Source organism: Ostrinia nubilalis, chromosome 9 (genome assembly GCF_963855985.1).
Source record: "Ostrinia nubilalis chromosome 9, ilOstNubi1.1, whole genome shotgun sequence".
In the NCBI taxonomy this organism is placed as follows: domain Eukaryota; kingdom Metazoa; phylum Arthropoda; class Insecta; order Lepidoptera; family Crambidae; genus Ostrinia; species Ostrinia nubilalis.
Genome location: NC_087096.1, coordinates 10,845,592 through 10,868,489, shown reverse-complemented (window position 1 = coordinate 10,868,489; position 22,898 = coordinate 10,845,592). Strand labels below are relative to the sequence as shown.

Here is a 22,898-nt window from a genome sequence, read left to right as displayed (position 1 = left end):
AAGTGGAAAACGCCACTGTCCATATCAAGTAGACAGACTACTATATTTTACCTTTAAACGTACTAAATTACATAGAGCAATTACTCAAATAAAATATTGTAGGTTACTTCTCAAAATGGTCATGTTAGCACGGAAATTATTCATACACCCATTCAAAATCTAGGTTGTCGACGACTTGGACTTTATAATTTTAAATATCCAATAGATAGGCTGCTTTTTATCTGGGAATAGAGACAGTTCCCAAAGGGCTAAGATAGGCACCTCTTTCTTTTAGAACCCGAAATCTTAGCTAGCGAAACCGCAGTCATGTCGTGAAATAATAAGTAGGACCGCTCGGCTTTATCTACCACTGTCTCTACAATTCCAAATTGACTTACAATTTATTGCCTCAGATAATCAAATAGCTAATAGTACCAAAGCCCTGCTTTAAATAAAAGAATCGAAAAGGGCATTATTGTCTGCACGCCTCATTTACTATGAGAACCTAATAAAGTAGGTTTTCCATTGAAGATAAAAGAGAAAAACCAACCAGTTAGGGTCGTCCCCCTCTCGTTTAATAAAGTGAGTAGATACAAACTTACGTAATATATCGTACGGATACCCAATGAGGCCTTGTGGGGGAGTGATGTTTTCATTTCACACAGGATTAAATTACTAAATGAATGGGATAAGCCCGATATTTGTCAGGAAGGACGCGAGATGTCGTTTTGCTCCACATTAAGTCCCTAACATCCTTTTATTATACAAAGTTTTTGCATTTATTTTTATGTTTATTGCGTATATGACTCTCCTTGATATGAGTTTAAACCTAACCTACATTAATCTCCTAGAGACAATAAAATATCCGAATTGTAAATCCCGAGTGTATAGGTGAAAGAAACTTTGCCAAGTAGGTTTGGCTGCCGCAATCAAATTCGGTATGAAAGAGAATAGTTTACGACCTTAGAGCGTAATAGATAGGGGTTAACCCCATTATCATATGCATTGACTGACCTAGTTCCGTTGTTTTACGAGAACAGTTAAACGTTATGATGACCAGTCACTACGAATAGTTTTCAACAACGATAAAAGTTGGTTCGGGCCTCGCAATAAGACCCAACTGTAATTTAATTCGTTCTAGTGACCACCCGCCCTGTAGTTTGTTCAAACGTTACATTAATTTTATTAATAGACTGAAATTTTAATTTCCTAAATAATAATGAGCTAGCCGTCATATTTTCAGTTAGTTAACAGTGAAATAAGCTCAAAGCTCAGCGATATTACCAAGTTTACCTGTGAAACTGATTTGAATGAAAATAACGGAAATTTTATTACACCTTAGTATTACGGAGCGCGGCGACATTATTTGCAGCTGGAAGTCTTTCAGGTAAATTCCGGCTAGAATGGGAAATCATTTTTTGCATATTTTCCCGAAAATTCCGCCTTTGAATGGCAAATATATAAAACCGATTTAATACGGTAGCTGATGAATATAGGATTTTTGATGTAATTTGATGCTATTCAAGTTTCTCAAAACTTAAAAGCGTAGGTATTTTTTAATATCTATCATTAAAAAATAATTATTTTCAAAGCGATTGTAAAGACTTATGGCTGGGTTGCACCGCTTACTTTAACAAACGTCAAAAATCTGTCAATCTCCATGATCAAGAGCACCGGTTCCGTTATCGTTATAGTTACGGTCAAAGGTGGTGCAACTCAGCCTTAGGAACTACCAAAAATTAAAAGAAGAATTAAAACGAAAATCATTTATCTAAATAATATATTTCTGATATTACACTAAATATAATGAACTGGTGTATATTTATTTAGGTAAAAAACAAACAATATGTGTACACTAGTAACTATAAACTATTTGTCTAGTTTAGAAGTATCCAATTCCTTGCTGCGTTTCGTATATTTTGACTTCATCCTTCTTCATCCCCAATTCCGGCCTAGAACAAGAATTTATTGTTAAAATATGATCTTCTTCAAGCTTCTCTAAGGCCTTATTTTAAACTATTAAATAAAGACATTTTAAGCCACTGCGATTAATTAGAGACACGGTATAACGAACGTGCTGTCCCAAATACGGAATCATATAGGTAATTACCGAGAAATACGGCGATTTTAGTTACACACAGAGTTTTTCATTTTGTATGTGTCGGCGCCGGACACAGATGCTGCAAATTATTATTGATGATTAATAGTACCAATCTTAATATTATGTTATCTGTAGAAATCTGTAGAGCAGAAGGTTTGTGATTCCTAAACGTAACACCCGACTGATGCGCAGAAAAAGATAACTGTCAATCAGTTGTGTCATGTCAAGTGTGAGCAGGCGGCTGCGAGGTTATCTTTGAAAGCGTGTTGAGTTTGGTGGAAAGTTAAATTGTAGGAAAAGTGGTTGTCAACCATCCAAGATATTATCTCCTTGCCCGTTAACCCACGCCTATGGAGATTCCACCCCTAGAGTTCCTTCTGATAGAGACCCAGTGCCTTTATCAGAAGTGGGATTCGAAGGGCACTATTCAAAGGAGATAAATCTTTCAGCATGCACACCTACGCTACGCAACTCATCAAGTTTTACATGGAGGATGCTGGCTCAGACATTGAGAGTTGGTGCAGGTTGACGGAAATTATTGTGATTGACGTAAACTGGAAGGGCCTTTGTGAGTGAGTGAGTTGAGGGGGCCGGGCCAAGGGCGCCCGGGCCACCCTGTTGCCGTGGTTGAAGGGGCTGTTTACGCCCGGGCCACGCTGATGTAATGTTGGTTTCCTGGTCGCATGGCTGCATGCCTGGATCAGCAGTAGTAGTGGTGCGGTTTGAGGTAAATGGTTGAAGGAGCCTTGGCTTAAGCCTTGCGCGTCGGGCCATGTTACCTAAACCCTGGTTTCCTGGTCGCATGGCTGCATGCCTGGATCAGCAGTAGTAGTGGTGCGGTTTGAGGTAAATGGTTGAAGGAGCCTTGGCTTAAGCCTTGCGCGTCGGGCCATGTTACCTAAACCCTGGTTTCCTGGTCGCATGGCTGCATGCCTGGATCAGCAGTAGTAGTGGTGCGGTTTGAGGTAAATGGTTGAAGGAGCCTTGGCGTAAGCCTTGCGCGTCGGGCCATGTTACCTAAACCCCGGTTTCCTGGTCGAAGGGGCCTCACGCCCGGGCCAGCTGTAATGTTTTGGTTTCCTGGTCGGGCTTCGCGCCCGGGCCAGCTGTAATGGTTTGGTTTCCTGATCGAGGGTCATCACGCCCTGATCAGCTGTATTTATTGTGATTCTACGATCTGATATTCGCACGCTCTGTAGTCAGGAATGGACGAGCTGTGATAATAAGAAATTGAATGTTTACAGATGGACAAACCCTGGACTAAGCGCACGAGGCCGTGCGATAGTCAGGCTGGCCGTGTCGGCGCCGGACACAGATGCTGCAAATTATTATTGATGATTAATAGTACCAATCTTAATATTATGTTATCTGTAGAAATCTGTAGAGCAGAAGGTTTGTGATTCCTAAACGTAACACCCGACTGATGCGCAGAAAAAGATAACTGTCAATCAGTTGTGTCATGTCAAGTGTGAGCAGGCGGCTGCGAGGTTATCTTTGAAAGCGTGTTGAGTTTGGTGGAAAGTTAAATTGTAGGAAAAGTGGTTGTCAACCATCCAAGATATTATCTCCTTGCCCGTTAACCCACGCCTATGGAGATTCCACCCCTAGAGTTCCTTCTGATAGAGACCCAGTGCCTTTATATGAATCATGTGTGAAAGAATAGAACCTCGGACTTTTGTATTTAGAGTCCATGTCTCAAAACCACTGGTTCACAAAATCGTCGAGAAAAGGATGTAAACTTACCCATTTAAAATAATAATGTGACAACATATTATATTATGACACATTATACTAAAAATGGTGTAACAATACATATTTTAGGTCATAAAACTTTCACCCTATTAGCAGTTTATGAAGAGAGACTGGAATTTTATTTTCAAAAGCTGTATTTTCACCCACATTTATTTTGATATGTAAATTTTTAATAAAAATGCGGTTTTCCATTTCTTTTATAAATTAACAACGGACCCGAATTAAATTTCGTCATCTATCTAAAGTTTTAAAATGGGAGAACGGCAATAAAATGTTATGAAAAGAGCTCTACTCACAGCGTCAACTGCACCGTTTGTTGTTGCACTGAAACAAAACAAACAACTTCAGTACGTGCACGTTTACGTAGCAAACAGACAACTATGCTTTATTGGAAACTTTTTTAATAACAACAGACTTTTTTCTAACACAGCGAACTTTATTCCCAACTAAAAACGTAGTCTGCTCAAGTTGTTAAAGATTTATAATAACGGAAGAACTTTACGTTGAAAAATGAATATAGATTTGTAAAAGGCAAAACTGAATTCATATTTACTGATACCGGGGCGTCTAACATGCATTTTACAATATCAAAATTTTATTTTTCTTTGTGCCATAAGTACTGGCGCAAGTCATGTAGCGCAAAATATTATGAAAAAAATAAAGAAGAAAAATTAACACCGACCGATATCAGCAACGCGAATGATGAGCTCACTCAGTGAACTGTGTAGCTGTCGTTAGTTCTTTTGTGACACGTAAGCTACTGGCTAACAGACGATCGAGAAAATCAAGAGGAAATAAAACACTTACATAAAATCTAATAAACAGAAAATAAAAATCTTACCCATTTGCGGTTGCTGCTGTATAATTCCCGACATATCGGAGAAGTAAAGCGAGTTATTCGCCGGTATGAATTCCTTGGTTTGCTCAATGTATGTCCCTTGCATTAGCTGCGTGACGGTGATCTCTTCTGTCCGCCAATTTCTGTTGGCGGTCGCTTGCATCTTCTGCGGATCCCATTTTTCCATATCTTCTGGAGTTTCTTGAACCTTTTGCAAGCGTTCTACTTGCTTATACGTCGGTTCGCCGCCTACGTAATCTCGCTTAGTGCGGTTGTGGTTTCTGATCTCATGTTTGCGGAGGTCCGATCTAAGATCACATAAATAATGATTTGATTTAAGAATTTACAGAAAGATTTAAACTAACTTACAATAAAATAATTTACGGACAAGAGCTATATTATTATAAGGGCCACACTAGCGCCTTTCGAGTATCGTCATCTTGCAGCGCCTGCGCAGATCTCTGTCAGATCTACGCAGCGCTGTCGCGTCGTCCATTTTGACACTAGTTGTACCCGAACGCGCGGGTGTTGGCAAGACGATGACTCACAAAATCCGCTAGTATGTGGGTTTCTAAAGATCTAACAGCATAAATCAATGTAGTTCTCACTTGTAGCAGAAGTCTCTCCCGCAGTAGTTGCAGGTGTGCTTAATGTTCATGTGCATGGCCTCGTGGTGCTCACGTAACACGGTGTTGGTGCGGAAAACTTTCTCGCACAGCGCGCACTGCAACAAACAGTATGTCAGACATTTTAAATTGCAATTTTAGCCATATTGAGATTCGCGACGAGAGTTGAGGCGATCATTACAAGCCAAGGTTTGTTTGATAATAGCTAATAACTTTTCAAGGCGAGAGTGAATAGGCACGTACAGGGCAGATATATACCATCCTAGACTACATCCCACTTAACACCAGGTGCGATTGTGGTCAAATACCTGCCTTGTTATGAATTTTAAAAAATATAAGTCTGTGCTGACGTCATGCGTATTCTGACAAGCGTTTCTGTCTCGCTTGCACACATTCGCTCGTCACTTACGAGTGAGGTAACTAGTGTACTCGATAATTGAATTTGTTCTAATGTCTTAGTGCGTTTACATTACACACTATGCCGCAGCTGCGACAGCGGATATGCCGCTGCGGCTTAGTGACACAGTGTGTAGACACGCTCAGGTAAGATAGTAGTAGATAGCCAGGCGGACTTAGAAAAAGCCCTAGCACTAACCAAACCAAGCAGAAAATTATGCCCCCACTGGGAATCAAACCCGGGACCTCTAGTTCTGAGGCAGGTGGTCTTGCCCATTTACTTGGTTGAGTATCGTGTTCGCCTGAACTCTTTCTGTGGAACTTATAGTGTACCAAATAGATAGAAGTCTCTATAGTCGTACCTTGAACTGCTTCTCCTGGTGCGTGAGCTTGTGCTTGTTCCGGTTGGAGGGGTTGACGAAGGTGGCGGGGCACTGCGCGCACTTGTACGGCTTCTCGCCGGTGTGCGTGCGCATGTGCATCACCAGGTAGTACTTGTGCTTGCACTTGTACGGGCACGGGTCGACTAATATTCGAATACTAAAAGCGCTAGGCCGCTAAAGCCCGGTCTGTGAGCACGTAGAATTTTGTCCAATGACCCCAAGCTGTGTCGCGACTGTGCGACGGGCGCCCGCAGTGAGTGTGCGAGCGCGACAGCAACATAATTACACGCGAGCGATAAGGATGGGTAGCTTGGGGTCATTGGACAAAATTCTACGTGCTCACGGACCAGACTATAGCCACCAACGCCTCTCTCTCACTTGCACTCATAAGCTTCTGGCCCGCTGAACCGTGCGCACGTCTATCGACCGTCGACACTGCGCCAGTTCGTATCTATATTGATGATGTATCATTCGGTACATACGCACCTTGAACTGCTTCTCCTGGTGCGTGAGCTTGTGCTTGTTCCGGTTGGAGGGGTTGACGAAGGTGGCGGGGCACTGCGCGCACTTGTACGGCTTCTCGCCGGTGTGCGTGCGCATGTGCATCACCAGGTAGTACTTGTGCTTGCACTTGTACGGGCACAGGTCGCAGAAGAAGTTGAACGTGTCCGTGTGCACCAGCCTGGAGGCAAACGATTCAGTTATAACACACATACATGCGTCACTCTCATCATTCATCATCATCATTTCAGCCATAGGACGTCCACTGCTGAACATAGACCTCCCCCAATGCTTTCCATGCTGATCGATCGGTAGCGGCTTGCGTCCAGCGCTTCTCTGCTACCTTTACGATGTCGTCGGTCCACATTGTAGGTGTTTTCCGGTACGCGGCCTACATTCCAGAACCTTGCTGCCCCATCGGCCGTCAGTTCTGCGTACTATGTGCCCTGCCCATTGCCACTTCAGCTTGCTAATCCGTCGGGCTATGTCAGCGATGCGATGCATCACTTTACCCCCGCTTTATCCCATTTATCTTAAAAAATTTCAAACTGAAGTCATTCTTTTTATTCTTTTTAATTTCTGTGACGGGTCTGGGTGTGACTATGTATAATATTTATGTATTAAAAAAAAAAAAAAAAAGTATATAAATAGTATATCCGTTAAGCTAGCACCCATAACACAAGCATTAAGTTGCTTACTTTGGGGCTAGCTGGCGCTGTGTGAAATTGTCCAAAGATTTATTTATTTATTTATTTATTCTAACCCATCGTCAATGACAAACGCGGCAACGCGACGTCATGCGACCCGATGTGAAAATAATATCAAGTAAAGCCTGGTCCGTGAGCACGTAGAATCCCGTCCAATGACCCCAAGCTACCCATCCCTATCGCTCGCGCGTAATTATGTTGCTGTCGCGCTCGCACACTCACTGCGGGCGCCCGTCGCACAGTCGCGACAGCAACATAATTACGCGCGAGCGATAGGGATGGGTAGCTTGGGGTCATTGGACTACGTGCTCACGGACCAGGCTTTAATCGTTGTGATATAAAATAGTGGCTAGTCATGTATGATACAAATCGCGTGAAATATTGGTTGCATTAGGTTGCGTTGCTTCATGTCGCTTTACTAAGACAACGGCTACATAACCCGTTTAGTTCAGTGCCAATATTCACCTATGGCCAATTCAATCCATTCAACAAGGTCACTGCAATTTATTTATACAAGCTGCTCACAGGTTTACAGAGATTCCATTGCTACTCACATGTGGTTCTTGAGCCGGGCGATGACGGGGAACTCCTTGCCGCAGGTGGGGCACTTGTGCTGCACGACCTGCTTGTGGATGTAGCGCATGTGCTGCGGGATGCTGACCACGAGCCGCCCGCATGCACTGCCGCTCGCGTCTATAAGCCACTCACATGTGGTTCTTGAGCCGGGCGATGACGGGGAACTCCTTGCCGCAGGTGGGGCACTTGTGCTGCACGACCTGCTTGTGGATGTAGCGCATGTGCTGCGGGATGCTGACCACGAGCCGCCCGCATGCACTGCCGCTCACGTCTATAAGCCACTCACATGTGGTTCTTGAGCCGGGCGATGACGGGGAACTCCTTGCCGCAGGTGGGGCACTTGTGCTGCACGACCTGCTTGTGGATGTAGCGCATGTGCTGCGGGATGCTGACCACGAGCCGCCCGCATGCACTGCCGCTCGCGTCTATAAGCCACTCACATGTGGTTCTTGAGCCGGGCGATGACGGGGAACTCCTTGCCGCAGGTGGGGCACTTGTGCTGCACGACCTGCTTGTGGATGTAGCGCATGTGCTGCGGGATGCTGACCACGAGCCGCCCGCATGCACTGCCGCTCGCGTCTATAAGCCACTCACATGTGGTTCTTGAGCCGGGCGATGACGGGGAACTCCTTGCCGCAGGTGGGGCACTTGTGCCGCACGACCTGCTTGTGGATGTAGCGCATGTGCTGCGGGATGCTGACCACGAGCCGCCCGCATGCACTGCCGCTCGCGTCTATAAGCCACTCACATGTGGTTCTTGAGCCGGGCGATGACGGGGAACTCCTTGCCGCAGGTGGGGCACTTGTGCTGCACGACCTGCTTGTGGATGTAGCGCATGTGCTGCGGGATGCTGACCACGAGCCGCCCGCATGCACTGCCGCTCGCGTCTATAAGCCACTCACATGTGGTTCTTGAGCCGGGCGATGACGGGGAACTCCTTGCCGCAGGTGGGGCACTTGTGCTGCACGACCTGCTTGTGGATGTAGCGCATGTGCTGCGGGATGCTGACCACGAGCCGCCCGCATGCACTGCCGCTCGCGTCTATAAGCCACTCACATGTGGTTCTTGAGCCGGGCGATGACGGGGAACTCCTTGCCGCAGGTGGGGCACTTGTGCCGCACGACCTGCTTGTGGATGTAGCGCATGTGCTGCGGGATGCTGACCACGAGCCGCCCGCATGCACTGCCGCTCGCGTCTATAAGCCACTCACATGTGGTTCTTGAGCCGGGCGATGACGGGGAACTCCTTGCCGCAGGTGGGGCACTTGTGCTGCACGACCTGCTTGTGGATGTAGCGCATGTGCTGCGGGATGCTGACCACGAGCCGCCCGCATGCACTGCCGCTCGCGTCTATAAGCCACTCACATGTGGTTCTTGAGCCGGGCGATGACGGGGAACTCCTTGCCGCAGGTGGGGCACTTGTGCTGCACGACCTGCTTGTGGATGTAGCGCATGTGCTGCGGGATGCTGACCACGAGCCGCCCGCATGCACTGCCGCTCGCGTCTATAAGCCACTCACATGTGGTTCTTGAGCCGGGCGATGACGGGGAACTCCTTGCCGCAGGTGGGGCACTTGTGCTGCACGACCTGCTTGTGGATGTAGCGCATGTGCTGCGGGATGCTGACCACGAGCCGCCCGCATGCACTGCCGCTCGCGTCTATAAGCCACTCACATGTGGTTCTTGAGCCGGGCGATGACGGGGAACTCCTTGCCGCAGGTGGGGCACTTGTGCTGCACGACCTGCTTGTGGATGTAGCGCATGTGCTGCGGGATGCTGACCACGAGCTGCCCGCAGATGTCGCAGGCGCGCCGCATGCACTGCCGCTCGCGTCTGTGTAGAGTTAGCTTCTCCTAAAAAGAAAGAGATTTCTATTGCAATAGCAATATTGTAAAATACTCTAATTGAAATAAATCAGAAAGTATCCTATCCTATCTTACCCTACACTTGTTATCTTATCCAATCTGACCTTATATTAATTCAGGTGTTTTTTTTACATTTAGTGACACAAAAAAATATTAAAAATTTGGGCTGAGGCAAAATTGTAAGAAAATTAAGCAGATATAAATTTCCACAGCAATTTTACTACATCCTAACTAGCAGAACTGTGCATATTATCATTGTTGGTGACCACTTATTTTTGATAGATCTAAGTTAGGACCATCTCAAACTATGCATTTCAAACAAACCATGAACCTGTTTTACCTTGTTTGGAAATGTCATGTCGCATGGAGAGCATTTGAACTGCTTTATTTTAGGCACTTTTCTTTGTTCTATTCTTTCTTGTTTTTTACGCAGTCTTTCTCTTTTTTCCTCAGCCCTTTGACGTTTCTCTTTCATCTGATTCAGTATCATATGGAAGTCATGTTTAGAATATGGATAAGAATGGAGAGCAGGATCACCTGAAAAATAAAATTATCTTAACAACATTCTTAAACCCTGAAATTTTCACATATAAACAGTAGACAGATGTATACCCATAGGATTTAATATTCTCCTAAACTTTCTGTCTGATATTTCACAAGTTTCCTTAAAATTAATTGCTGCCCTTAACACTTCCAGACAATCATTGCAGATGTATTTCGGCAGTGAATCTTCAAGGTCAATCTGAAAAGAATAAATATAATTCAGGGAAAACTGTCATAATATGAAATCAGTAACTTTTTGTTGTAACTATGGATGCATCTATCAATTTTTCTTTGTTACTTACTGTCACATTAGTAATCCTTTCAATGCAAGTCATGATTTCAACACCATTTATTCTTTCCGTCAACGGCATGACACCATTCCTCCCACAGACTCTGCATATCAGTCCTCTTGCTAAGCCGCCACTTTTTTTACTGGAAAAAGATTAAATATTCATGATTTCAGTTGGAGTGTGTGTTGTGTGTTAAAAAGACAGACTGAATAATACCAAACAGGTTTATGCATTTAATTGAACTAGGTACTGGCAAATTACTGTATGCCTGCTAAATAATAGGTAGTTATTTTTTTATAATAAACCAGTAATAACTGAGGGCCTTCGGTCAGCATTTTGGTTAGAGGGTAAGGTTAGTTGTTGCAGTAATAAGAAGTTACAGGATCAATAAGTTATTTCTTAGCTGCTGTTATTAATTTCATCGTCTTGTTATTTTACCTTTCGAAAGCAATTTTGTGCCAGTGGTCATTACTGGTAGACGCTTGTGCATCGGTTTCCATTGATACAGGCCAAAATTCTGTTTTCTGAAACTTGGACATCATAGCTTTTGTCACGTAAACTGCCATTTTTGTTTAAATAAAGTAAAAGGATAATAAACAAAACGTTAACAGCTTTTATCCTAGGATAGAACAACAATAAATTCCATTTTTTACACACAACACAACAAGAGCTAGCAACGCTGTCAAAAACTCTCTAATGTCAATGTCAACAAAAGTCAAAGCTGCTGTCATGAACCTTTTTTTATTCAAAGAAATTCTTAAATATACATCCTGTAATCATAAATTTACTTGATCATTGTACGTAAAAACATGATTTTGTGATATTACTGCGTTATGTTACATAATCCCTTTGCCTATTATTAGCGGCAAAAATTAAAAAATCTATACGTCAAAATTATCTTTGGTGTTGTTTTTGGTATTTGTTGGATTTTTGTTTTTGCTTTTTCAAAGTGAATTTATATTGTATGGACGAATAAAATAATTATTATTAGGGCTGTAAAAACACGCATTTATAATGACATCACTGTTATTAATCAAGTCCATGCTATTAGCAAATGCATTAAAAAAATCTCACAAAAAGAAGAAAAGGAAAGTCAAGAAATCGTAAGTTTTACGAGATTGAAACAACCTTTGTGTACAAATTATATTGTTACGTTATAATGGAGACAGTAGCAGTCCCAGTCCACTACATAAGTGACTACAAAAGAGAACAACTATGCCAGTTTTGGTATTCTAGTATGAAGCCAATAGGCTTCAAATCTTCCCTTGTACCTACTCGTAAAAACTCCATTTCAGCTTTAGAATAACATGTTAAACTTTTTTTTTCAGACATTGTATCAAAAAAATTGTTAATCCATGCAGAATATGCAGTGAAGAGAGCGGAGAAATACCTATATTCAACAATATCATTCATCCAAACATTCCTGAAGATATTAAAAACTTTTCAGGAATTGCAGTAAGTATTCTAGTTTTTATCACTCATTGTTATACATACATTTTAATACTGTAATAATTGATTGAACTTTACAGCCACTTTAATTATGTCTTTCGTAAAAGTTACTATAGGTAGGTACTATCTTAAATTCTTTGTTAATTTTATTTTTAATGCTGGCCTGAAACTATTAAATTACTGTACCTACTGTGGTTCCTTAATTATTACTGTGGAAGTGTAGTCCTGTTATATTGATAAAAAAAATTTTTTTTTTTCAGTTATACAAAATGGAAAATTATTCAAATCATATGTGCCAAAGTTGTCTAGACTTGCTCAATGGCTGCATTATGTTCAGGGAACTGTGTCAGAGAAGTAACGCTAAAATCACAGAACTCTATGAAAAGAAAGGTAAAAATGTTTCTATAGAAATTCTATAAAGAAGTAACTAAAATAATCTTTTACCTAAGTGCAGGTGAAAGTAACTAGAGAATAAGCTAACCAATTTTCATTCATATTAAAAATTTGACTGAAAAACATACATCTCTTTAAATTTGATCTACATAATTATGTAGTGTAACTCAGAATAGTTTTTTTTTAGTAAATATTAAATATTAATGGATTTTTATCATTGACTGGCATGTGCATTATTTTATTAATATGTTATGCCACTTTGTTTTGCATCTGTAATAAATAATTAACATAAGAACTTTTGCTACTACAGAATATGGTAGATATGAAAGAGACAAGACTATAAATGGTGACAGTGAAGACTCCTACCATGCCTCCACACCAACTTATTCTGAAGACAATTCAGAAGTATGGGGTTGTTCCACATGTAATAAAGAGTTTGATAATATGGTTAGTATACTAACTATTCTTCATTTTATTTTTGTGACTGTGAACACAAGTAAAAATTGCAATTTGCAGTTTCAATCTGCCTTCATTCTAAAGATTTGTTCATGTACAAATATAATAATTTGAGTATATTTATTTACCAGGCTGCATATAACAAGCATGCATCCAAATGCTCTCTGCAAACTCAGTCACAAGTACCAAAGCCATCAGGGGAGGTGACAAAAAAGAAGTTTCTATGTGACACCTGTGGAAAAACTGCCTGTTCTAATGCAAGTCTTTTGGTTCATATGTAAGTATCTTTACCAACTAATTTTAAAACATACAAGAGAATGTCCCATTAAATAAATTACTATTCATTTAATTTTTAAAGAATTACTTAACTTACTTATTATGTGACATTTGTTCAAGTGAGACTTATTATGCTAGTACTAGGGCCCCTACGATCAATCACGATCACCATGTGTCAATTAACTACAAATTTACCAACTATCACTCCGCATCGCCGCGTCCATGAAATCTTCACCACGTTGCTGGTGTGGGAAAATCAACACAGATGTGTATTGAAATTTTTTCGTTGTCATGTTTTTGCGGCGGTGAGTTACCGCCGGCGTTATACATTATTATGCCATCGTTACACGATTATGACACCCCATTCATTATCCATCTAACAACACATTGTATCTTTTGTTACATACTTACTTTTCTCATTACAGGGCCACTCACGAAAACGTGTTTCCCTTCAAATGCGAGGAATGCCCGTATCAAGGCCGTACGATGGACTTGCTGAAGGTTCACAAGAGGTCGCATATGGCCGATAAGCCGTTCAAGTGCACGCAGTGTCCCAAAGCGACGACGACTTCTAGCAACCTCGCGAAACACATGAGACACGTGCACAGCACTACGAGACCGTTTAAGGTGATTAAAAATAGTTGCGTACCACCCGGTTGAGTTAAGTGCGCACCTGGCAGCCGTGACGACACATCGACGCTCTGGTAGGCGGGGCGATTGCGGGGATGTATGCGGGTTAAGAGCGTTGTCACATTTTTCATGCAGAAATCGAGAATTTGGCAGATTTCGAAATGATTTTAGTCATATAATTTATTGTTATAGCTTCTTTTGACTTATATCATCGTAATTATCATACGTTTTTACGGAATGTCTATTGACAAAATCTCGTTCAAATTGGATTTTTGCCTACGAAAACAGCGAATTTCGAAAGCCCGATTTCCAGGTAACTCGCGAAGGCACAACTTTGAACTAATATTACAACAAATTTATTTCTAAGTAAGAAGATAAAATGTATTCAATAGAATAGGCATACCCTGAAGAAGAAAGTGTATTGAGAAAATTTTGATGTTTAATTCATTAAAATGCATTTTTATCATGTCTAAGATAGTCAAAATTCGAGAAAATTACTGCAAGAAAACAGGTCACATCTCATAATTTAAAAGTCATTTGGCAACATAAACTACTTTATACTTAAGAAGAAACATAGTACTATTATTGTGTGAAAAAGAAAAAACATCTATCTTCAATCTTCAAATGAAAAATTAATTTGAAAATACTATAAAATCGGGTGCATCAAATGGCATAAATCAGTCGTGCTTTGGCACTCGTAGACGCCGGGTCTATGTCAGTTGACTGCCCACTGACGTATATGCGTCACGCGTGATTTTTTCGTAAATTGTAGTATGATTGAGTACTTTTGATCCGCAAGTATTTTTAATTTATTTGTTTAGGTAAATCGGACTTGTAATTTCTTTCTTTTCAAACTTTTTATTATTTTACTTACAGAATATGGGTAGAATAGATAAAAGATATTATTATGGTATCTGTTTGGTCAGGAAAAAATAAATGACTAATAAAAATTTTAACAGGGTGTCAAAACATTAGTCTATGCTACTGTGTTTCTACCAACATAAAATATACTCTTCCTTACTAATAAAAGTTGAATAGCGTCTGTATGGTCACACAACGCTTCGTCATGTTTTTCCGAAAGTTCAATTACTGACGACTGAATGAAAGAAATTGGTGCGTAACTATTCATCTGATATTAAACGTTTAGTAATAAAGGGGTAGGTCAGGTAAATGGCAAATCCACCAGCGGTCGCTCGATCACACTTAGACAAATAGTTTTATAAAACGTCAACTAAGTTGGTTAGGTATTTGTATTGTAGATACTTATACAAATGAACGTATAAAATGAGTTTATTTTTAAAAGTATAGGTACAGGGTGGAAACGATAAGTGATTTCACTTGATTTTTAATTATACAAGATATCGAGAAACTGTTTACTGTTCCTGTAAGTGCTTCATGAGCTCTTTAAAACAATAACAAAAAATAGGTCAAAGTATAAACTGGATCTATGCGAAAATTCAATGTTTCCGAATTTCATACTAAATGTATGCCGCCAGCCATACCTACCATATTAGGAGTGTTAATTTTTTAAATTTAAATTTTTTATTGAGTAATATACAGGGTGTTAGGTAAATGGGTATATGAGCCGACACTAGCCCATGTTAACATGGTCATATAAATGGTATGGTGAAGTCAGAAAATTGATATCTTCATTTTAATTATTTTATTTTTCATACAAATCGGATTTAATAAAATTTATTTTGTATGAAAATTAAAAAAATTAAAATGATGATTTCAAATATCTGACTTCACCATACCATTTATATGACCATGTTAACATGGGCTTGTGTCGGCTCATATACCCATTTACCTAACACCCTGTATAATAATCAAACAACAAACTCGTAAATTGCATTCTTATTTAAATTATTTACGGAAAACATGATTTTAGGTTTAACTTGCTACAATATCATCAAGAGATACTAATTAATAAATCTATACAGGGTGGAAACGATAAGTGATCTCACTAGATTATTTCTAAACTATATAAGATATCGAAAAACTGGTTACTGATCCTGAAAGTGATTCACGAGATCTTTCAAAAGGTATCAGTAATACTTTACAGAATTAACTGGATCTATCCGAAAATTCAATATTTTCAGTCTCCATACTAAATGTATGGCAGCCACACAATATTAGAAGTGTTAAATGTTTTTATTAAATAATAAACACTTAAAATTAACTCGTAATGCTTTCTTATTTAAAATGATTCATGGAAAACATTGATTTTAGGCTTTATTTGCTATAATATTATCAAAAAATCAGTGTACTAAATGTATGGAAGCTGGAAACATTGAATTTTCGGATAGCTCCAGTTTATTTTGTAACTTATTATTGGTACCGTTGGATAGAGCTTGTAAAGCACTTTCAGGATCAGTAACCAGTTTTTGGATATCTTGTATAGTTTTTACTATTATGTGGTTTTACTAAATGTATGGAAGCTGGAAACATTGAATTTTCAGATAGATCCAGTTTATTTTGTAACCTATTATTGGTACCGTTGGATAGAGCTCGTGAAGCACTTTCAGGATCAGTAACCAGTGTTTAGATATCTTGTATAGTTTAGAAATAATCGAGTGAGATCACTTATCGTTTCCACCCTGTATATATAAAAGAAAGTCGTGTTAGTTACTCCACTTATAACTCAAGAACGGCTGAACCGATTTAGCTGAAAATTCTCAGGGAGGTAGTTTAGAGCCAGGAGAAGGACATAAGATACTTTTTATCCCGTTCGAAATTAAAAAAAAGTCTGCTTATTTATTGCCATTAAGGCGGAACAAAGTTCGCCGGGTCAGCTAGTACTAAATAAACAGATAAAGGGGACGGCATTAAGGCACTCAGAATTCTCAGAAACCATTGATTTCGTGTTTGTTTGTAACTGTATTAAATGTATGAAAGCTGGAAATATAGGTTTTTTTAATAGATTCAGTTCGTTCTTAAACATATTATTGATGCCGTTTGCTAGGTCTCATGAAGCACTTTTTCAGTAAGTAACCATTTGTTCGACATCTTGTATACCTACTATAAGAAATATTCGAGTGGGATCACTTATCGATTATTTTCGTCATCCTTATTTGTATTAAATTTAATTAAAATACACTAAGGCTGAGATGCACCACCTAACTTTTACCCTAACTGACAATAACCGGTGTTTTATGTTAGACAGATTTTTGACATCCAAAATTTTGATGTCAATGTTAAAGTAAGACGGTGCAACACGGCCTAACAAATGTATCGTAGACAGTACTTTTTATTTTCTTCATCTTTCTATTCTTTGTTAATAAAGCTATCTACAAGCTTTTATTTTCTTTGACATCTGGAGTTGTAAAATCTTGCAACTTAAAATTTACTTACTTTCCGTTTTCCAATTGAGCTGAAATTTTGCATGTCTACACAGGCATGCAAAATTTCGTTTCATTTCGCACTAAATAATTTAATTTACACGTGTTTTCATGCGATGGCCAAGTCAATATATTATTTATGTAAAACGTTAATGATTTCCTGGACTGGACTTGGTATTACATGGATCTCACAACTTTTTACCGTAGAACAACTGAGTAGTGAGACTTGGTTTTTTGACAAGTATTGTTTTTGATGGTTTTGTATTACAGAACGCATGTGTACCTAATGGGATAACTGTTTAAAAACACGATTAGATAAATTTTGCTCTATGGATAAAAATCTTAAAGTTACCTCTGATTTTTTAGCATTATACGACCGTGGTTTATAATAATAAATTCGATAAAATCACAATGATATCAGTATTTACATCTTTGATTTCCTGACTTGTTTATACTTACAAAAACTAAATATTTATTACTAGCTTTCCGCCCGCGGCTTCGCCCGCGTGGAATTTTGTCTGTCACAGAAAAACTTTATCGCGCGCGTCCCTGTTTCAAAAACCGGGATAAAAACTATCCTATGTTCTTTCCCGGGACTCAAACTATCTCTATGCCAAATTTCATCAAAATCGGTTGCGAGGTTTAAGCGGGAAAGCGTAACAGACAGACAGACAGACAGACAGACAGACAGACAGACAGACAGAGTTACTTTCGCATTTATAATATTAATAGTTGGGATTAACTTTTAGATAATAATTTGAATGGCGCTTACGATGTTTGTGTCCATCAAAGAGCTTGTAACTAGATATTATACAGGGTGTTAGGTAAATGGGTATATGAGCCGACACTAGCCCATGTTAACATGGTCATATAAATGGTATAGTGAAGTCAGAAAATTGATATCTTAATTTTAATTATTTAAATTTTCATACAAATCCGATTTTATAAAATTTATTTTGTATGAAAATTAAAAAAATTAAAATGATGATATCAAATTTCTGACTTCACCATACCATTTAATATGACCATGTTAACATGGGCTAGTGTCGGCTCATATACCCATTTACCGAACACCCTGTAGATAACGTTTAAAAAATGGCACGCTCGTTTTCATACATTTCATTCTATTTATTTAACCTATCCATATTTATGTGCGGAAACGTCACAAAATCAGAATAAATTTTAATTTTTCCATCCCGCATCATAAAAACTAAAAAGTCAAAAGTAAAATTTAAATAGTAAATATTTTTCATAAACAAGCTTTTGATGCTGTAAAAAGAATAAAATAAAACATAAATTCTTGCAAACCCATCAACTTATTACTTTACTCAATTTAAAGATTAAAAACTTGTCGCGGGATTTACTAGTGTAAAAAATACATTAATTACGTAACTTGATTTTGCTAAAAGTCTGATCTGAGAAAAAATCAAATAGGTAAATTATACACATTATTTCTTTATTATTATGTATGATGTACTGTCTTAGGTACGATACAACTACGGATTAAGATCGTTTAGTCGACGCAGCGTTGAAATTGTACAGATAAATGCAGTTTGCGCACTCACTACGCGACGTCAAGCAATAAAAACCTAAAATTCGAACGCCAACTTTTTGCTACAACGCTCTTAATGGGAGGGAGAGTTGCATTCCAGTGAGGTGCGCAGTTAGCTCGATCGGGTTTTATGTTAGCTAATTCTTTATACAGAATGTGCAATAATCCCCTGTATATCACTGAAACAAGAATTTAAGATAATTACACTGAAATAGCGTAAATCGCTTTTCAAATAAATTAACTTCTCTACTTGATAATTTGGTATTATAATCGTCATAATCAAGCAAGACAAATAAAATGGTTGCTTTTATAAGAAAAAAATTAGCATTTAATTACTTCAGTGCAAGTATGTCCACAAATCCAAAACTTTGGACTTCAAGATCTATCCAGCTTGATGAATGTCTGTTTTTGTTTTCAGTGTACTTATTGCGAGAAGGCATTTTCATATCAACACGACATGAAGAGGCATATAAAAGATATCCACTTACGACAGGGAACAGTGGAGTGCGATGTTTGTTTTAAGAAGTTTAATACAAAGTAAGTTTCCAAATTGTTAGATATTAATCACATTAATTTCGAATCATAAAGATAGTTTTATATTGCAAAATAAATTATTTCAGAAAGATATTACAAGGACATCGATGGAAAATCCATAAAATCAAAGGCGAAAGACAAGGGCGGCTGCCATCGTACTTGCAGTGCCAAATAGAAGTTCATCCCAACGAGAACAACTTAAATGACTGTGAACAAATATACTCAAGTATGGAAACTGCTTAGCGAGTGATTGGTTAATACACAGATGAACTACTTCTTACATTACAACCCGATCGAGTTAACTGCGCACCTGGCAGCCGTGACGTCACATCGACGCTACGCACGTCCGTAAGTGCGAGGAAGAGTCGCACTCGCATTTCAGCGCGGTGTGCAGTTAGTTCGATCGGGTTGTGGAAGGTGCACTATAAGCGTAATGCTGTATGTATATTATATGCCGCCCCTAGGCATAAACAGTTCAAGGGTGAAGGGTGAGTAGGAGAGTAATGCCCGTTTTCACCATCAATCCCTAACGTTAAGTAACCCCTCCGTAAACAAAATTCCTGTTATTTGTTACCATAGGGGTCACTTAAAAATTAGGAATTGATGGTGAAAACACGCATAAGTCGGCTTTAGTTTGGGCAGTTAAATGAGTGTGTAGTTTCTTTTAGGACAAAATCGACTCGATGCGCCCATTTTTTGTGGACATGTATTATTTCGCGGTTAGTTACGATTAGCACTTATGTGACTGATAAAAGTATAGGTAAAGTAACGGCAATAAATGTTTGAGCAGCTCAATTGATTGTTTTAAGGAACTTTGGTCTGTATGTTTTCTACTTGGTGACAGAACCTCATAACCTCCAGAATGTAATGAGGCCTAATTTTATCTAATAGAACATGTTACACATTTATTTTATACAATTTATAAATTATACATATCATATTGTGAACAATATGTGGGTGTTTACATCATATTATATCCTTTATTGTTGACTTGAACCACATACTTTGTTGCACAGAATTATAAATTATAGGTCAAGATTAATCTGCAATTATTTTTTTATATTTAAACTGTCTGAATTTATCATCTTTAATGTTATGGACTTTATGATAAATAAAATGTCATTATAGGCAATATTTTATTACAATTAATTAATATTTTAATGTTGAAAAATGGTATTATTTTTTATTATGAGCATAAATCATAGATATAAGGTTAATAGCGCCCAGTTAAAACTAATGGACTTTTACTCAATAAAATAGATTGCATATTTATATCGGGGCATTATTTGTAAATTCACGTGAAAGTGTACAAGTGCTTTAAGTTATTTTTTAAACTTTTGTAATAGCTTAAAAATGATATTAGAAATTATATTATTGCTGATTCACAGTTGTATTGCTTTTGATCTTCCCCGCGATTGCTGCGGCCATGATTTGAAAATAAACGAAGACAGGTTTAACGTGACTGATACCTTTCATATTGGTGATGTGTATCCAACTGATGCCCATTACGATGTGTATGGGAATCTATTTTACGTGGAGTCTGGGCGAAACGACGAGGGATTCTTTTTTAACATCAACATTATCAGATTTAAGAGTAAATCATCACAGAAAATTAAAGGTAAGCATAACACGGAAAATCTTGATGATATCTTTTTTTTCTTTTGTTTCATTTCTAGCCTTTTGCCCGCGGCTTCGTCCAACTGATATTAAAAAAATGAATTCAAGTTTTTCAGATTGTTATAGTTTAGTTACGGGTTAAAATCTCGCAGTTGCAAATTCGCAATGCATGTTTTTTGAAAATAGATAGTTACAAATAAATGAAATTTAATCACCCTATACACAAAAAATTTTTTTTTACCTTCAGGTTTACCAAAAGGGCTCAGCTACTCCATTGCCGTGGACAAGAAAAACACCAAAGTGTACTTCGGAACTGGTAAAGGGATTTACACCTACAGTTACGAAACCCACAGCGCATCGCCCATCACCAGCAGTGCTGTAAAACTGGACATGATATTTGTTGATAAAGACAGCAACAAATACATAACCGAACATAATAATGGCCTCGAGGAATTATATCGTCTTGACGGAGACAAGAAAACTCGACTACGTACCCCTGAAACGTTAAATGAGCTTGCTATTGATGACAAGAACAACTTCTACTACATAGCACAAGAAAGCCTCTGCGTATTGAAAGTTAACGAAACGAGACCAGACTGCATCAGCAGAGTGAATTATGACGGCATCGCACAAATATCTGTACATAATGACCATGTATTCATTGCCAGTAAGAATCTTACTTATTTCAACATCAATGTAAAAGATCTCCGTAATGCCGATAACCTTCCAGGACAAGTGACGGCAATAGCCTTTGATAATAAAGGAAATTTTGTGCTTGGAATCCGAGGGAAACTGTTAAAATACGAAAAAAATGATGAATGTAACATCAGGGAAGACAATGGAAATAAGTCATCTGAAACAGCTCAAGCGTATCCTTATTAACTAGAGGAATTAATGATCAAGATTATCTATTATTAAACAAATATTGGAACATCCTCTTTATTATTAAAAATAAGTTAGTTTCTTAAAAGCCAAATTCAAATCACTACGCTAATAATGTGCCTATTACCTTAGTACATCTAAGTCTTAGATAACACTATATTTTTGGGGATCAATATTTTTCCAATTTTAGATAACCGGATTTTTAGTTATTATTATTAGTAAACAATTGAATTTAAAAACATTGAAATGTATAATTTTAATATTTATTTGATAAAGTTATTTTTAACAACTTTTAATGTTTTTCTAATCAAGAATATAACTTACAGTAACACCAAAAATTCTACTGTTACTTAAATCTTAAATACTAAAATATTTATCCAACTTTCGCACTTGCGGCTCTCAACCTTTTCTTTTCTGAAGCAAAAATACTATAATAAACTTTAGGGAAACTTTTTTTTTGGAAATCAAATAAATATTTAAATCAAGTCCATGTGTAAATTTCGATCTTGATCTCTTCTGTACAATTTCGGTAATCTATGGATTAAGAGCCATTTCACAAAAAAGTTCCGCGCGAATTTAGGTACAAACTGTCAACGCAACGTAAAAAGAGTAAAAAGAACGCCGAAATGGACAAAAAAATCTTGAGCCGTGACCGTATTAAGACTTGATATAAGTTATTAATATTAAGGTAGAATAAGGTATTAAAACTTGATAAATTAATTTAAAATTTTAATAGAGTTTATGTAATCTTTCCAAAATTTTTATATTTCGATTAATAATAATGAAACACGAATAGGTATAATAATTGTAAAATATATATTAAGTACAAAATAAAGACAGTCACATAGTGAAAAAAAAAATGCCCTCTTACAGCTCTATCATCGGACCCTGGATATAATTTAGGGACGAAGTATTCGTCAAGGGGAATCACACAAGCCCAAACTCCATGGGGTTCTATTGTTTTGTTACGGAGTTGCAATGGAGGTGGCCATTGCAACTCCTCCAGATCCATTATCAGACAGAGCTAAGAAATAAATAAATAAATAATAATAATAATTATAAAACAAAAACTAAAATATTTCATCTATCTTACTTCTTACTAGTCTTACTAATATTATAAATACGAAAGTTTGAATGGATGTCTGGATGTTTGTTACTCTTTCACGCAAAAACTACTGAACAGATTTTGATGAAACTTTACAGTACAGCACAG

The 22,898-nt window shown here is 38.3% G+C and overlaps 3 protein-coding genes across 4 annotated transcripts; 1 reads left to right on the top strand and 2 right to left on the bottom strand.

Annotated features, from left to right (window-relative positions):
* Positions 1-1,744: 1,744 nt before the first annotated feature.
* Positions 1,745-8,112, bottom strand: LOC135074839 (zinc finger and SCAN domain-containing protein 2-like). Its single transcript, XM_063969220.1, has 7 exons — positions 7,838-8,112; positions 6,562-6,757; positions 6,055-6,249; positions 5,279-5,394; positions 4,674-4,978; positions 4,129-4,156; positions 1,745-1,931 (listed from the first exon to the last, which is right to left on the bottom strand). Exons 1-7 carry the CDS (start codon positions 7,924-7,926, stop codon positions 1,862-1,864), a joined length of 999 nt encoding a protein of 332 aa, XP_063825290.1. The 5' UTR covers positions 7,927-8,112; the 3' UTR covers positions 1,745-1,861.
* An 876-nt stretch (positions 8,113-8,988) lies between these two features.
* Positions 8,989-11,246, bottom strand: LOC135074623 (zinc finger protein kipf-like). The gene is made up of 5 exons (XM_063968983.1): positions 10,994-11,246; positions 10,568-10,697; positions 10,335-10,464; positions 10,063-10,259; positions 8,989-9,710 (listed from the first exon to the last, which is right to left on the bottom strand). Exons 1-5 carry the CDS (start codon positions 11,119-11,121, stop codon positions 9,528-9,530), a joined length of 768 nt encoding a protein of 255 aa, XP_063825053.1. The 5' UTR covers positions 11,122-11,246; the 3' UTR covers positions 8,989-9,527.
* Positions 11,247-11,478: 232 nt separating this feature from the next.
* Positions 11,479-22,225, top strand: LOC135074638 (zinc finger protein 431-like). Of its 2 annotated transcripts, XR_010257867.1 has the most exons (10): positions 11,479-11,658; positions 11,884-12,010; positions 12,265-12,394; positions 12,708-12,844; positions 12,985-13,130; positions 13,555-13,756; positions 19,071-19,189; positions 19,273-19,667; positions 20,575-20,804; positions 21,051-22,225. XR_010257867.1 is itself a non-coding variant. In XM_063969002.1 (8 exons), exons 1-8 carry the CDS (start codon positions 11,570-11,572, stop codon positions 19,427-19,429), a joined length of 1,107 nt encoding a protein of 368 aa, XP_063825072.1. In that variant the 5' UTR covers positions 11,479-11,569; the 3' UTR covers positions 19,430-20,569. The 2 variants fall into 2 exon arrangements, 1 of the variants encoding a protein (XP_063825072.1); XM_063969002.1 differs by lacking the exons at positions 20,575-20,804; positions 21,051-22,225 and having other exon boundaries at positions 19,273-20,569.
* Positions 22,226-22,898: the final 673 nt, after the last annotated feature.

What these genes read in the sequence shown, in the direction of transcription:
- LOC135074638 (XM_063969002.1), top strand. Translation starts at nt 11,570, where the DNA reads ATGACATCACTGTTATTAATCAAGTCCATGCTATTAGCAAATGCATTA. An exon ending in GCACTACGAGACCGTTTAAG is followed by an intron (nt 13,757 to 19,070) that starts GTGATTAAAAAT and finishes TTTTGTTTTCAG; the next exon opens with TGTACTTATTGCGAGAAGGC. An exon ending in TTTAAGAAGTTTAATACAAA is followed by an intron (nt 19,190 to 19,272) that starts GTAAGTTTCCAA and finishes AAATTATTTCAG; the next exon opens with AAAGATATTACAAGGACATC.
- LOC135074623 (XM_063968983.1), bottom strand. Translation starts at nt 11,121, where the DNA reads ATGGCAGTTTACGTGACAAAAGCTATGATGTCCAAGTTTCAGAAAACA. An exon ending in GAGAATATTAAATCCTATGG is followed by an intron (nt 10,260 to 10,334) that starts GTATACATCTGT and finishes TTTATTTTTCAG; the next exon opens with GTGATCCTGCTCTCCATTCT. An exon ending in ACATGACATTTCCAAACAAG is followed by an intron (nt 9,711 to 10,062) that starts GTAAAACAGGTT and finishes CTTTCTTTTTAG; the next exon opens with GAGAAGCTAACTCTACACAG.
- LOC135074839 (XM_063969220.1), bottom strand. Translation starts at nt 7,926, where the DNA reads ATGCGCTACATCCACAAGCAGGTCGTGCAGCACAAGTGCCCCACCTGC. An exon ending in ACCAGGAGAAGCAGTTCAAG is followed by an intron (nt 5,395 to 6,054) that starts GTACGACTATAG and finishes TGTTTGTTGCAG; the next exon opens with TGCGCGCTGTGCGAGAAAGT. An exon ending in GGGAGAGACTTCTGCTACAA is followed by an intron (nt 4,979 to 5,278) that starts GTGAGAACTACA and finishes ATGTGATCTTAG; the next exon opens with ATCGGACCTCCGCAAACATG.